Below are 14,497 nucleotides of genomic sequence, written 5' to 3' on the forward strand. Positions count from 1 at the left end.
TGCAGACATATAGCTTTATCTGCCCCCCACAGCGCTTCTATATACATATGCCGGCGCTGCACTATGAATGAAAAGTATTTCTATCAGGCCGGCTGCTGCTAGAATGCTTTTCATTCATAGCGCAGCGGTGACATGTGTATGTTGATGGCTGCACTGCGAGGGCACATTATACATGCGTTGGTGGGGGGGTATATATTTATTAATGCGCCGGCGGGGGGGTATACATTTATTAATGCGCCGGTGGGGGGGTATATATTTATTAATTCGCCGGCAGGGGTTGTATGCGCTGCAGGGGGCATAGTATAGATGGCTGGGGAGCTAGATATATAGGACATATGTCCATCCCCCCCCCTCCTCCCTTGCAGCGTTATATATCTTGCCCCCCAAAGTGCTTTTAAAATACATATGGCCCCCTGCTACTCACAATGTTAATTTTTTTTTATCTCTCGCTGAGAGCCCTGAATTGCTTCTCGGTACCGGACATTCAGGGGTCCCTGCGGGGAATTTAAAAATGAAAGTTAAAACACACCATACATCGCAGGGTTGCGGAGCTTGCCGCCCGCTCCCCTGCTTAATAAGTTCTGATCGCATCGGTTCTCTGAAGTGAAACCTGGTGCGATCAATCCCTCAGCCCCTGTACTACAACCCCCATCATGGAACAGATTCTGTTCCATGATGGGGTAGTAGTACAAACACTAATGTAGCCTCTCCAGCTGTCTGCAGACTCCTGCAGCCAGGGAATTACTACTCCCATCATGGAAATAAGTCTGTTCCTTGCTGGGAGTAGTAGTAGTCCCTCAGCACTGCAGGAGTCTGCTGATGTCACCTCTTCTGAGCATGCTCAGAAGTAATAACGGATATTATAAACAAGGTGCAAACGGATGACATAAAGGCTCCTCCGTTTGCCATAGACTTCAATGTTAAAAATAATGGCCGTTAATTTACCCGTTTCTTTTGAGGGGCGAAAAATTAGTGCATGTCCCGTTATTTCTCCCGTCACAACTAACAGCCGTTATTCATGACGGGCCATAACGGTTCATAACGGCTAATAAAAAAAATCCCATAGACTTGAATGGGATTGTTTAACGGCCGTTTAACATGGGTTTTCTGACGGACATTTGTAACGGATTAATTTTTATATTGTGAAAGCAGCCTAAGAGATAATGAATCATTATCATCCAAAGAAGTGAACATATTTAAAATATTGAAATCCCAAGTGGAAGTGTATTTAGGTAGAGGAGGATGTCGGAAACGAATGCCTTTAAATAATTGACAGATTAAAGGATGTTTGCCAATGGGAATGGAGTTTATAGGGAAATGTTTGGAAGAAATTGCAGAACGATAAAGATTAATAGTCCTATAGGCTTTACCATAAGATGCTGAAAGGAAATTTAAGATGTGAGAGAGAGGTGCTCGTAAGGGATCCAAATCCCGTTTATCGCACCAATGAATCCAAAGTCTCCAGGCCGATCGGTAAGCTTATCTGGTACCCGGGGCCAGGGCATCGGAAAGGATGTCTTTAGTCGATTGATAAAATTGTAGTACAGGTCTTGTTGACCTCAGATCAACCAAGCGACCAGAGGTAATTGATCGGATAGAATTAAAGGATGACAATTCCCCTGAGGGTCCAGAAGAAGATTTGGGAAGGATGGAAGAATCCGTGTAAAAATCTATGAGAAGATGTAAGATTTGAGGAAACAAAGACTGAGTTGGCCAAAGCGGGATGATTAGAACCATTGTGGTTTTTTGAATTGAGGTTTGAAAGAGAACCCGAGCAATGAGATTGAAAGGGGGAAAGATGTAAAGTATCATCTGAGGCCATAATTAAAAGAAGGCGTCTGCACCCAAAGCCTCTGGATCTGGATGCCAAGTGAAGAAAAGAGGAAGTTGAGTGTTGAGACGGGAAGCGAATAGGTTCATATGAAGAGGGCCACATAATGTATTGATCATTGGAAAAATTGAAGGATGAAGTTTCCAGTAGCTGTCATCCGTCAGGTAGCAAGAGTACCAATCCGCTATGGAGTTGGAAATTCCTGGGAGGTATTTCGTTTTCCGGACAATGTTCCTGTCCAGACAAAAATGCCAGAAGTCCTTGACAAAATCTGCAAGAATTTTGAAAGTAGTACTTCCCAAATGATTGATGTATTGGACAACGGATATGTTGTCCATGTGAAGGAGTATACAACAATGGGAAGAATTTTTTGCAAAACTCTTTAAGGCGAAAAAGTTCTAGGCAATTTGTGAAGAAGGGATTCTGAAGGAGACAATTTCCCTCAGGTAGAAAGGGGGCCGCAATGAGCGCCCCAGCCGATGAGACTCTCAGCAGATTCTATAATGATATCTGGATTCAGATGAAATATCGCTTTTCCATTCCAAGATTCTATGTGAAAAAGCCACCAAAAAAGTTCCTCTTTTGTTTTGGAAGAGAGACAAATCCCGTCTGAATAACCGAGACCCTTTCTTAAGTGGTGGATCTTCAATCGTTGGAGAGCTTTGTAGTGAAGAGGAGTGGGAAAAATGGCCTGAATCGAGGCTGCAAGAAGACCCACAATTCGAGCTATCGTTCTCCGAGAGATAAGATCTTTGAGGAGAATTTGACGAATCTCCTTCCGAATGGTTTTCAATTTCCTTGGAGGAAGACTCAGTGGTCAATTGAGTATTGATCATAAAACCCAGAAATTCCAGTTCTTGTGAAAGAATGAGAACTGATTTTTTGAAATTGATGCGGAAATCCAGGTGAGTCGGGAGGAATAAAGTCCAATCCATGTGAATCAAAAGAAGATCTTTTGAATGTGCAATAAGTAGAATGTCGTTGTGGTAGATTATAAGACGAACCCCGCGACTTCGGAGGGAAGCAACTACTGGCTTCAGAAGTTTTGTGAAGCACCAAGGGGCCGGAGAGAGACCGACTGGGAGACGAGTAAATTGCTACTTTTGACAAAGGATGAATCGGGACCGTAAGATAAGCATCTTTTAAGTCTATTTTGATTAACCAATCGTCTTTTTAATAAAATGTTTCTTAGGAGATGTATGACGATATGTGTATAAGGATACTGTATAAGGCTAAGTTTCCACTTGGTTTTTTTTCTGGCAGTTTTTGGAAAACTGCCAATGCAATTTTTGAGCTAAAGCCAGAAGTGTATTCAAAAGGTATAGGACATATAAAGGAAGGACTTGCACTTCTCCTCCCTTATGGATCCACTTCTGACTTTGGCTCAAAAACTGCAGTGGCAGTTTTTCCAAAAACTGCAAGAAAAAAAAAAAAACAAGTCGAAACTTAGCCTAAGGCTGCATTCACATCTCGTTTTTGCAATACGGTTCCCGTATCCGGTCTCAGTGAAAAAAAACCCGCATAGAAACGTATTTCAAACCGTATGTATGGACATTTCATAGAAAACCGTATGCCAACCGTAGCATCCGGTTGTGTACGTTTTGCATCATTTTAAGTTTTTTTTCCCGTACACACAACTGTAGTCTACTACGGTTTTATGTCCGGGTGAAAAGCCTGATACAACCCGTATACATTTAAAAAAAAATGGTGGTCTATGGGAACCGTACTGAACCGTATGTGCGTAAGGTTTCATCCGGTTTGCACAATAGGGTTTTGCAGTTTGCTCATGCGCAGTGCACACCAAAAGTTCTTCCCACAAATTGGAACAAGAACTTTATTTACTTAAGGGCAAACATAAAACCAAATCCGTTTTTTTCCCTAAAAAATGTATTAAACCGTATGCAACCGGACATCTGTTTTCAAACCGTATACGGTTTAAAACTGTACAGAGGTATATACGGTTGTACACGGTTGTATACGGTTCGGTCCGGTTTTGAGACCTACGTTCGTTTTTTTTTTTTTTTTTTTTACAAAAAAACCTGATACCCGAACCGTATTGCAAAAACGAGATGTGAATGCAGCCTAACACTGTAGCGTGCAGCCGGCTCTGACACTCTGAGGCGAATGTCAGAAGCCCGTCGAAACCTGACAGGAGATCACCTCACTGTGACGAGCTCTCGGTGAAGAAGATGGCGGCTGTGACTCAGCAAGATAAAGGAGAAGAAGGGGATGAAAATAAACAACGGAATAGAAGATAGAAGATGCTGGGGATATCGGAAGATGCGGAGATAAGCCGGGTGAGTAACATAAGAAGAATATGAAAGGTAAAGATACATTTTTAAAACAATAGGGAAGAAAAGGAAAATGTATAATATGGAGAAATGGCATTAATATCCGGAGCAAAAGGGAATATCCATAAGAATCAAGGAATGAAAATAAGGGAGAAATAAAATTGGAAAAATATGATAAAAGGATGGAATATGATAAAATAAAAATATATATTTTATATACTATTCTGAATAAGCATGAATATATATATAAATCAATAAATTAATACAAATTAAGAATTTTAATAAGTAGAAATGAAAAAAAACTAAGTATAATTTTATAGGGAGCAAAAATTACTGATCTGAACACAACTGCTGAGCAGCAAAGGAGGAGGAAGTTACCTGGGCGACAGTTGCCTATATGGCATACGCTGTGAACTGATTGGTTATTGTTATAGTGCAGCATACTAAGTTGCATCCTGGATATTATGTTTGACTGCACTTTATATGTAAAATAAAAAAATCTAATACATACAGTACTTATTTGCTGCTGAGTTCAGTAAAAGAAGTTAGGAGTGTCTTGGCTTGACTTAAAATTCATTTTAAACAGCATCACCTACACTATTAACCTTTATATTCAGGTTAGTTCAGGTCACGTTGCTGTCAGTGTGTCTTTAATTTATGTTTAAGCTAAAGCCAAATAACTTATTTCCTTTGGCAACTGCTTTAATTTTGGAGATCAGCAGTTGTCTTAAATATTAAACTTCACACATGTACTTACATAATATAGCAGCATAAACCTCATTTGATGAGGACTGTCCCCTCCAATACACTCTTCAATCAGCTCTTTGTTGGGGACTTGTCCAGGAAAAACAACTCCACTGAACTCCAGGCATATCTCCACCGGCCGTCACACCCCATCCCATAGACTTGCATTGAGGGGGCGGGGCGTGACATCACAAAGGGGGCGGACTTGCGACGTAACGAAACTCCGTCCACGTAGGCTTGACCCTTTAGACACGGTGCGGACATCGCTCTGTGCAGATTCCGCAGGTTGGTGTCTCCATTAGAGATTGCAGGGGTCCCCAGCGGCAGGACCCCCACGATCAGACATATTATCCTCTATCCTTTGGATAGGGGATAAGATGTCTTAGGGCCAGAGTACCCCTTTAATGCAGAGAACTGGGAGGTGTGTGCAGCCTCAGCCAATCAGACATTGAATCTCTCTGCTGCTCAGAGCAAGAGGGTGGGGCTGACAGAGCAGAGCTGCAATGATTGCTGGAAGATGTAGGCAAGGGGAAGGGAGAAGGATGGCAAAGAATATCAAGCAGCTGGAGAAGAGAAGAGACCACAGGAGCAATGCATATCAAGCAGGATGGTCTACGTGGAACATATGCAGGAAGTGTGTTGGCTTTGGAGCTTTTTTTTATTAAATATATACTTCCCTGGAGTACTCCTTTTAAAGTAGGTTGTACAAGTTATTTAAAAAGCAAAGCAAAAACATTACAGCCTACTATTATGATAAAATAACAAAATATAGTACACTATACTTACCTATATACCGTACTTACTATATTTAACCTTGATAAGCCCAACACCTCTGTTATAGTGTACCCTGCTGCTATTTTGTTTCCTGTTTGACACATGTTCTGTACTACTCTGGGCACCTTAAAATCAATCCCTGGCTTTAGTAGTAGTCAGCACAAGGTCACCAAGGTCTGTGATTGACTGTAGTGTATCACAGTGGGCACCCCGAACCAGGGAGGACTGAAGCAATTGCACTAGACACAACATGGGTAAAACATGTGAGTGTAGTATAGTGCATGTGGTGCAGGCTGTCATTTTTATATATAATTTTTTATTTTATTTTTTATATAACTCGGACATCCCCTTTAAAGTGTTAAGGACCAAGGGCGTACAGGTACGCCTTTGCTCCCTGGTACTTAAGGACCTGTACGCCCGTGGGAATTTCGGTCAAGGGGGTCCTCAGAAAACCCCAGATCCCCGCCCCCCCCCCCCCCCCCCCCCCCCCCCCCACACACACACACACACACACACAATGTCGGCGAAATGAATTCACACTTGCGATTTGCGGCTATTTCGGGTCATACGGGTCTATGGTGATCCGCTGACCCTGAAAATAAGGGGGATCGCGGTTGTCCAAGACACCCACGATCCCCCTGAAGGGATAGGAGTGAGGTGGCAGGGGTGCCACCCCTCCTATTCCTGCTATTGGGCATCTAGAAGCGACATCCAATAGCAGATCGGGGGCGGGGAGGGGTTTAACTTTTATTTTCCCCGTTCTGAACGGCGCCAAAGTCCACTTACCCTGCGGGCGAGGCTGCGGGCGACGATCGGTGTCGGAGATCGGCGGGCGGCATGTCGTGCTGCTGGCTCCCTGGATCCGACGGAAGCCAGTAAGTTGCCTCGCAACATCTAGAGGGCTACAGTTTGAGACCACTGTACAGTGGTCTCTACACGGTTGCCCTCCAGATGTTGCAAAACTACAACTCCCAGCATGCACAGACAGCTGTCATGCTGGAATTTGTAGTTTTGCAACAGCTGGAGGGCTACACTTTGGAGATCACTGTGCAGTGAACTGTGGCCCTCTAGATCTTGCAAAACTACAACTCCCAGCATGCCCACATAGCAGTTTGCTGTCTGGGCATGCTGGGATTTGTAGTTTTGCAACATCTGGAGGGCCACAGTTTGGAGATCACTGTGCAGTGGTTTCTAAACTGTAGCCCTCCAGATGTTGCAAAACTGCAAATCCCAGCATGCCCAAACAGCAAACGGCTGTCTCGGCATGCTGGGAGTTGTAGTTGCGTACCTCCAGCTGTTTCCTAACTACATCTACCAGCATGCACTTCGGCGATCAGTACATGCTGGGAGTTATAGTTTTGCAACAGCCGGAGACACACTGGTTGGAAAATACTGAGTTAGGTAACAGAACCTAACTGAAGGTTTTCCAACCAGTGTGCCTCCAGCTGTTGCAGAAGTACAACTCCCAGCATGCACGGTCTGTCAGTGCATGCTGGGAGTTGTAGTTTTGAAACAGCTGGAGGTTTGCTCCCCCCCATGTGAATGTACAGGGTACATTCACGCGGGCAGGTTTACAGTAAGTTTCCTGTTTCAAGTATGAGCTGCAGCAAATTTTTCGCTGCAGCGCAAGCTCCTAGCGGTAAGCTCACTGTAATCCTCCGCAAGTGCGAATGTACCATAAAAACACTACACTAACACATAATAAAGGGTAAAACACTACATATACACCCCTTACTGTGTCCCCCTAATAAAAATGAAAAATGTATTGTACAGCAGAGTTTCCAAAACGGAGCCTCCAGCTGTTGCAAAACAACAACTCCCAGCATTTCCGGACAGCCACTGACTGTCCAGGCATGCTGGGAGTTTAGCAACTGCTGGAGGCACCCTGTTTGGGAATCACTGACGTAGAATACCCCTATGTCCACCCCTATGCAATCCCTAATTTAGTCCTCAAATGCGCATGCGCTCTCTCGCTTCAGAGCCCTGTCGTATTTCAAGGAAACAGTTTAGTGCCACATATGGGGTATTTCCGTACTCTGAAGAAATTGCACTACAAATTTTGAGGGTCTTTTTCTCCTTTTACCCCTTATGAAAAGGAAAAGTTGGGGTCTACACCAGCCTGTTAGTGTACATTTTTTTTTTTTTTTTTTTATAACACTAACCGGCTGGTGTTGCCCTTTACTTTTTATTTTCACAAGAGGTAAAAGGAAAAAAAAGACCCCCAAAATTTGTAACACAATTTCTCCTGAATACAGAAATACCCCATATGTGGGCGTAAAATGCTTTGCAGGCGCATAACAAGGCTCAGGAGTGAGAGTGCACTATGTACATTTGAGGCCTAAATTGGTGATTTGCACAGGGGTGGCTGATTTTACAGCAGTTCTGACATAAACGCAAAAAAATTAATACCCACATGTGACCCCATTTTGGAAACTACACCCCTCACGGAATGTAACAAGGGGTATAGTGAATTTTACTCCCCACAGGTGTTTCAGGAATTTTCATTAAAGTTGGATGGGAAAAAAATAAAAAATAAATAAATTTCACCAAAATGCTGGTGTTACCTTAAATTTTTCCTTTTCACAAGGGAAAATAGGAAAAAAGCCCCCCAAAATTTGTAACCCCCATTTCTTCTGAGTAAGAACATACCCCATATGTGGATGTAAAGTGCTCTGCGAGCGAACTACAATGCTCAGAAGAGAAGGAGCGCCATTGGGCTTTTGAAGAGGAATTGAAGGCCACGTGTGTTTACAAAGCCCCCATAGTGCAAGAACAATGGACCCCTCCCACATGTGACCCCATTTTGGAAACTACACCCCTCATATAATGTAATAAGGGGTACAGTGAGCATTTACGCTCCACAGGTGTCTGACAGATTTTTGGAACAGTGGTCCGTGAAAAATAAAAATGTAACTTTTCATTTGCTCAGCCCACTGTTCCAGAGATCTGTCAAACGCCAGTGGAGTGTAAATACTCACTGCACCCCTTATTCAATTCTGTGAGGGGTGTAGTTTCCAAAATGGGGTCACGTGGGGGGGGGGGGGGTTCACTGTTCTGGCACCACGGGCGGCTTTGTAAACACACTTGGCCCCTGACTTCCATTCCAAACAAATTCCCTTTCCAAAAGCTCAATGGGGCTCCTCCTCTTCTGAGCATTGTAGTTTGCCAGCAGAGCACTTCAGAAAAACTCACTCTCCAAAATCCCATTGTCTCTCCTTCTTTTCTGAGCCCTCTACAGCGCCCGCCGACATATACACATGACATATACACATGACATATACACATATAAGGTATTTCCTTACTCGAGAGAAATTGGGTTACACATTTTTAGAGGATTTGTCTCCTTTTACCTCTTGTAAAAATTCAAGAACTCTGTCTACAAGAACATGCGAGTGTAAAAAATGAAGATTTTGAATTTTCTCCTTTATTCTGCTGTTATTCCTGTGAAACACCAAAAGGGTTAACACACTTACTGAATGTCATTTTGAATACTTTGAGGGGTGCAGTTTTTATAATGGGGTCATTTGTGGGGTATTTCTAATAAGAAGGCCCTTCAAATCCACTTCAAACCTGAACTGGTCCATGAAAAATTCTAATTTTTAAAATTTTGTGAAAAATTGGAAAATTGTTGCTGAACTTTGAAGCCCTCTGATGTCTTCCAAAAGTAAAAACATGTCAACTTTATGATGCAAACATAAAGTAGATATATTGTATGTGTGAATCAAAATATAATTTATTTGGAATGTCTATTTTCCTTTAAAGCAGAGAGCTTCATAGTTAGAAAAATGCAACATTTTAAATTTTTTCATCAAATTTTGGAATTTTTCACAAAGAAATTATGCAAGTATCGACAAAATTTTACCACTAACCTAAAGTAGAATATGTCCCGAAACAACAATCTCGGAATCAGAATGAAAGGTAAAAGCATCCCAGAGTTATTAATGTTTAAACTGACAGTGGTCAGATGTGCAAAAAACGCTCTGGTCCTACAGTCAAAATTGGCCTGGTCCTTAAGGGGTTAATAATGCAGCAAATTTTAAAAGCAATAGAAAGCTGCCAGAACTAATGAATGAACAGAGCCTTTTTATTTTTTCTTTATTTTTCTTTTTAACCACATTATCATCGTCCTTTTAGGTTTGTCCATATGTGTTATGGTTTTGCTTAGTACCCATTGGTTCTCTGAAGAAACTGTTTTACAAATGCAGCCAAGGACTTTGTCACTTTTTAATAATGCCTTGTACATGTCAATTTTCCCTTTTTTTGAAGTATTTCATACTTTTCTTAATCTGATTGTCTCTTTATTTAGGGTGAAGTCCCTTTTGCTAGAAGCTATTCCAAAGGAACCAGAGTAAGTAAAAAGTGTTAGTCATTATTGTTAATATGTTAATACAAACATGCTGTTTATTCTGGGACAGAATGCACAAATATATTATAGAATGTGTAACATATTCTATTAAAAGGCTTATCTACTAAAAAAATTTTTTTAAGAAATATGCCCAGGCTGTATAATAAAGTAAAAAAGCCTGTAGCATCTCTTTGCTTTCCGGAGTTTTAGATGCTACATGACAACACCACACTGCCAATCACTGACTGAGGTGGGACGCTGCTGCGGCCAGTGATTTGCGGTACAGGGATGATCAGTGGAGACCGGTGCCTGATACCGCATGCTACGGGGGAGCGAGAAAGGTAACCATAGGTTTTATGTTGTTGTTTTTTTTTTTTTTTTTTTTTTTTTTTTTATTACACAGCCTGGGCACATATCTTATGGGCACATAAAAAAAAAAAACATTTTTGCTGTGAAATACCCTTTAACTGGTTGCCGACGAAGGACGAGCCGGCTCTTCCTAATCAGCGAGTACTTGCCGCGTTAGGACAAGCAGGCTCGTCCTGAAGCTGAACTGTCACAGCATGTAAACACGCTGTGACAGAGAAGTGACTTCAGCTGTCATAGACAGCTGATGGTCTCAGACATCGGCCGCGGGACCCCCCCTCGGCTGGCCCCTCCCCCCGATTGCTGTGATTGGTCAATCAATCCAGATTGACCAATCACAGGAAAGGCAGTTGAAAAAACTGCCTTTTACAGCTCCGATCTCCTCAGTGCAGGGAGATCAGTAAGCAGATTGGAGCTGTTTGAGCTCTGTGCGAAATAAAACATCACACAAGCCCACACAGACCCCTATAACCCCCCCCCCCCCCCCCCCCCCCATACTCATCCTAGTGCTCCTGTCTAGGTGACATCAGCTGTCTTGGACAGCTGATTGTAACCTTGCAATGATTTCTGCAAACTGTGTGCATGTTTATGTTGCTAAATTACAACTCCCTGTTGGCTGTCAGGGCATACTGGGATTTGTAGTTTTGCAACATCTGGAGGGCCACAGTTTGGATATCACTGTGCAGTGGTCTCTAAACTGTGGCCCTCCAGATGTTGCAAAACTACAACTCCCAACATGCACAAACAGCAAACTGCTGTCTGGGCTTGCTGGGAGTTATAGTTATGTGCCTCAAGCTGTTGCATAACTACAACTCCCAGCATGCCCTTTGGCTATCAGTGCATGATGGTAGTTGTAGTTTTGCCACAGCTGAAGGCACACTGGTGAGGAAATAGTTAGGTAACAGAACCTAACTCAATGTTTCCCCACCCGTGTGCCTCCAGCTATTGCAAAACTACAACTCCCAGCATGCACGGTCTGTCAGTCCATGCTGAGAGCTGAAGTTTTGCAGCAGGTTGAGGTTTGCATGTGAATGTACAGGGTGCATTCACACGGGCAAGGGTTTACAGTAAGTTTCCCGCTACAAACTTTAGCTGCGGCAAATTTTTCACCACAGCTCAAACTCCCAGCGGGAAACTCTCTGTGAACCCCCGCCCATGTGAATGTACCCTAAAAATACTACACTACACTAACACAAAATAAAGAGTAAAACTCTACATATATACCCCCTTACACAGTCTTCCCCCATAAAAATTCAAAAAGTCTGGTACGGCACTGTTTCCAAAAAGGAGCCTCCAGCTGTTGCAAAACAACAACTCCCAGAATTGCCAGACAGCCATGGACTGTCCAGGCATGTTGGGAATTTTGCAACAGCTGGAGACACCCTGTTTTGGAAACACTGCTGTAGGGTATTTGTGGTGGCAGAGGCAATTGTAATGCTTGCATCCGGGTCTGCCCCTATGCAAATCCCTAATTTAGCCCTCCTATGCGCATGGCGCTCTCTCACTTTGGAGCCCTGTCATATTTCAAGGAAACAGTTTAAGGCCACATATGGGGTATTTCCATACTCGGGAGAAATTGTGTTACAAATTTTAGGGGGCTTTTTCTCCTTTTACCCCTTATGAAATGGAAAAGTTGGGGTCTACACCAGTATGTTAGTGTAAAAAAATAAAAAATTTTGACACTAACATGCTGGTGATGTCCCATACTTTTCATTTTCACAAGAGGTAAAAGGAAAAAAAGCCCCAAAATTTGTAACGCAATTTCTCCTGAGTACGGAAATACCCCATATGTGGACGTAAAATGCTCTGTGGACGCACAACAAGGCTCAGGAGTGAGAGTGCACTATGTACATTTGAGGCTTAAATTGGTGATTTGCACAGAGGTGGCTGATAGTTGCAACGGTTCTCACATAAACGCAAAAAAAAAAAAAACCACATGTGACCCCATTTTGGAAACTACACCCCTCAAGGAACATAACAAGGGGTACAGTGAGCCTTAACACCCCACAGGTGTTTGACAAATTTTCATTAAAGTTGGACATTTTTTTTTCACTAAAATGCTGGTGTTACCCCAAATTTTTTTATGTTCACAAGGGGTAATAGGAGAAAAAGCCTCATAAAATTTGTAACCCCATTTCTTCTGAGTATGGAAATACCCCATATGTGGATGTAAAGTGCTCTGCGGACGCACTATAGGGCTCAGAAGAGAAGGAGCGCCATTGGGCTTTTAGAGAGAGAATATGGCTTGAATTGAAGGCCATGTGCCTTTACAAAGCCCCCATGGTGCCAGAACAATGGCCCCCCCCCACATTTGACCCCATTTTGGAAACTACACCTCTCACAGAATGTAACAAGGGGTACAGTGAGCATTTACACCCCACAGGTGTCTGACAGATTTTTTGAACAGTGGTCCATAAAAATAAAAAATAAAATTTTTCATTTGCACAGCCCACTGTTCCAAAGATCTGTCAGACGCCAGTGGGTTGTAAATGCTCACTGTACCCCTTTGTTGCATTCTGTGAGGGGTGTTGTTTCCGAAATAGGGTTACATGCGGGTGGGGGGGTCCACTGTTCTGGCACCATGGGGGCTTTGTAAACGCACATGGCCCCCGACTTCTATTCCAACCAAATTTTCTCTCCAAAGCTCAATGGTGCTCCTTCTGTTCTGAGACCTGTAGTGCGCCAGCAGAGCACCTTACTCGGGAGGAAATATGGGGTATTTCCTTACTCGGGAGAAATTGGGCTTCAAATTTTGGGGTCCATTTTCTCCTATTACCCCATGTGAAAATGAAAAATTTGGAGTAACACCATTATGTTAGTGTTAAAAATCGAATTTTTCATTTTCACGTCCAACTTTAACTCCTTAACGACGAAGGACGTATATTAACGTCCTGCTCCGGCTCCCGCGATATGCCGCGTGGTCACGCGGTGACCCGGCGTCATATCGCGGCGGACCTGGCGGCCATCAACGGCCGGGACCCGCGGCTAATACAGGACATCACCGATTGCGGTGATGCCCTGTATTAACCCTTCAGACACGGCGATCAAAGCTGACTGCTGCGTCTGAAGTGAATGTGAAACTATCCCGGCTGCTCAGTCAGGCTGTTCGGGACTGCCGCGGAGAAATTGTGGCATCCCGAACAGCTTACAGGACACCTGGAGGGACCGTACCTGCCTCCTCGGTGTGCGATCAGCGAATGACTGCTCCGTGTCTGAGATCCAGGCAGGAGCAGTCAAGCGCTGATAACACTGATCACAGGCATGTTAATACATGCCAGTGATCTGTGTGAAAGATCAGTGTATGTAATGTTATAGGCCCCTATGTGAGCTATAACACTGCAAAAAAAAAAGTAAAAAAAAAGTGTTAATAAAGATTATTTAACCCCTCCCTAATAAGTTTGTATCACCCCCCTTTTCCCATTAAAAAAAATAACAGTGTAAAAATAAGCATATGTGGTATCGCCGCGTGCGTAAATGTCCGAACTATAAAAATATATCGTTAGTTAAACCGCACAGTCAATGACGTACACGTAAAAAAAAATCCAAAGTCCAAAAAAGCTTATTTTTGGTCATTTTTTACACCATTAAAAAAGGAATAAAAAGTGATCAAAAAGTCTGATCAAAACAAAAATGGTACCGATAAAAACTTCAGATCACAGCCCAAAAAATGAGCCCTCATACCGCCCTGTACGTGGAAAAAGAAAAAAATTATAGGGGTCAGAATAGAACATTTTTAAACATATAAATTTTTCTGCATGTAGTTATGATTTTTTTCCAGAAGTACGACAAAATTAAACCTATATAAGTAGGGTATCATTTTAACCATATGGACCTACAGAATAATGTTATTTTTACCGAAATATGCACTGCGTAGAAACAGAAGCCCCTAAAAGTTACAAAATTGCGTTTTTTTTCTTCGATTTTGTTGCACAATGATTCATTTTTTTTTTTTTCGTTTCGCCGTGGATTTTTGGTTAAAATGACTGTCACTGCAAAGTACAATTGGTGGGGTAAAAAATAAGCCATAACATGGATTTTTAGGTGGAAAATTGAAAGGGTTATGATCTTTAAAAGGTAAGGAGGAAAAAACGAAAATGCAAAAACTGAAAAATCCTGCGTCCTTTAGGGGTTAATGCAAAACTCTCA

At 42.6% G+C, this 14,497-nt stretch overlaps 1 protein-coding gene across 1 annotated transcript in view; it reads left to right on the forward strand.

Annotated features, from left to right (window-relative positions):
- Nucleotides 1-14,497, forward strand: part of IPO4 (importin 4) — a 176,491-nt gene that overhangs the window by 34,901 nt on the left and 127,093 nt on the right. Inside the window, exon 4 of the mRNA XM_056525792.1 lies at nucleotides 9,947-9,988. Within this exon, the coding sequence (XP_056381767.1) occupies nucleotides 9,947-9,988 (42 nt within the window). The remainder of the gene's footprint in view (nucleotides 1-9,946; nucleotides 9,989-14,497) is intronic.

Source organism: Hyla sarda, chromosome 1 (assembly GCF_029499605.1).
Source record: "Hyla sarda isolate aHylSar1 chromosome 1, aHylSar1.hap1, whole genome shotgun sequence".
In the NCBI taxonomy this organism is placed as follows: domain Eukaryota; kingdom Metazoa; phylum Chordata; class Amphibia; order Anura; family Hylidae; genus Hyla; species Hyla sarda.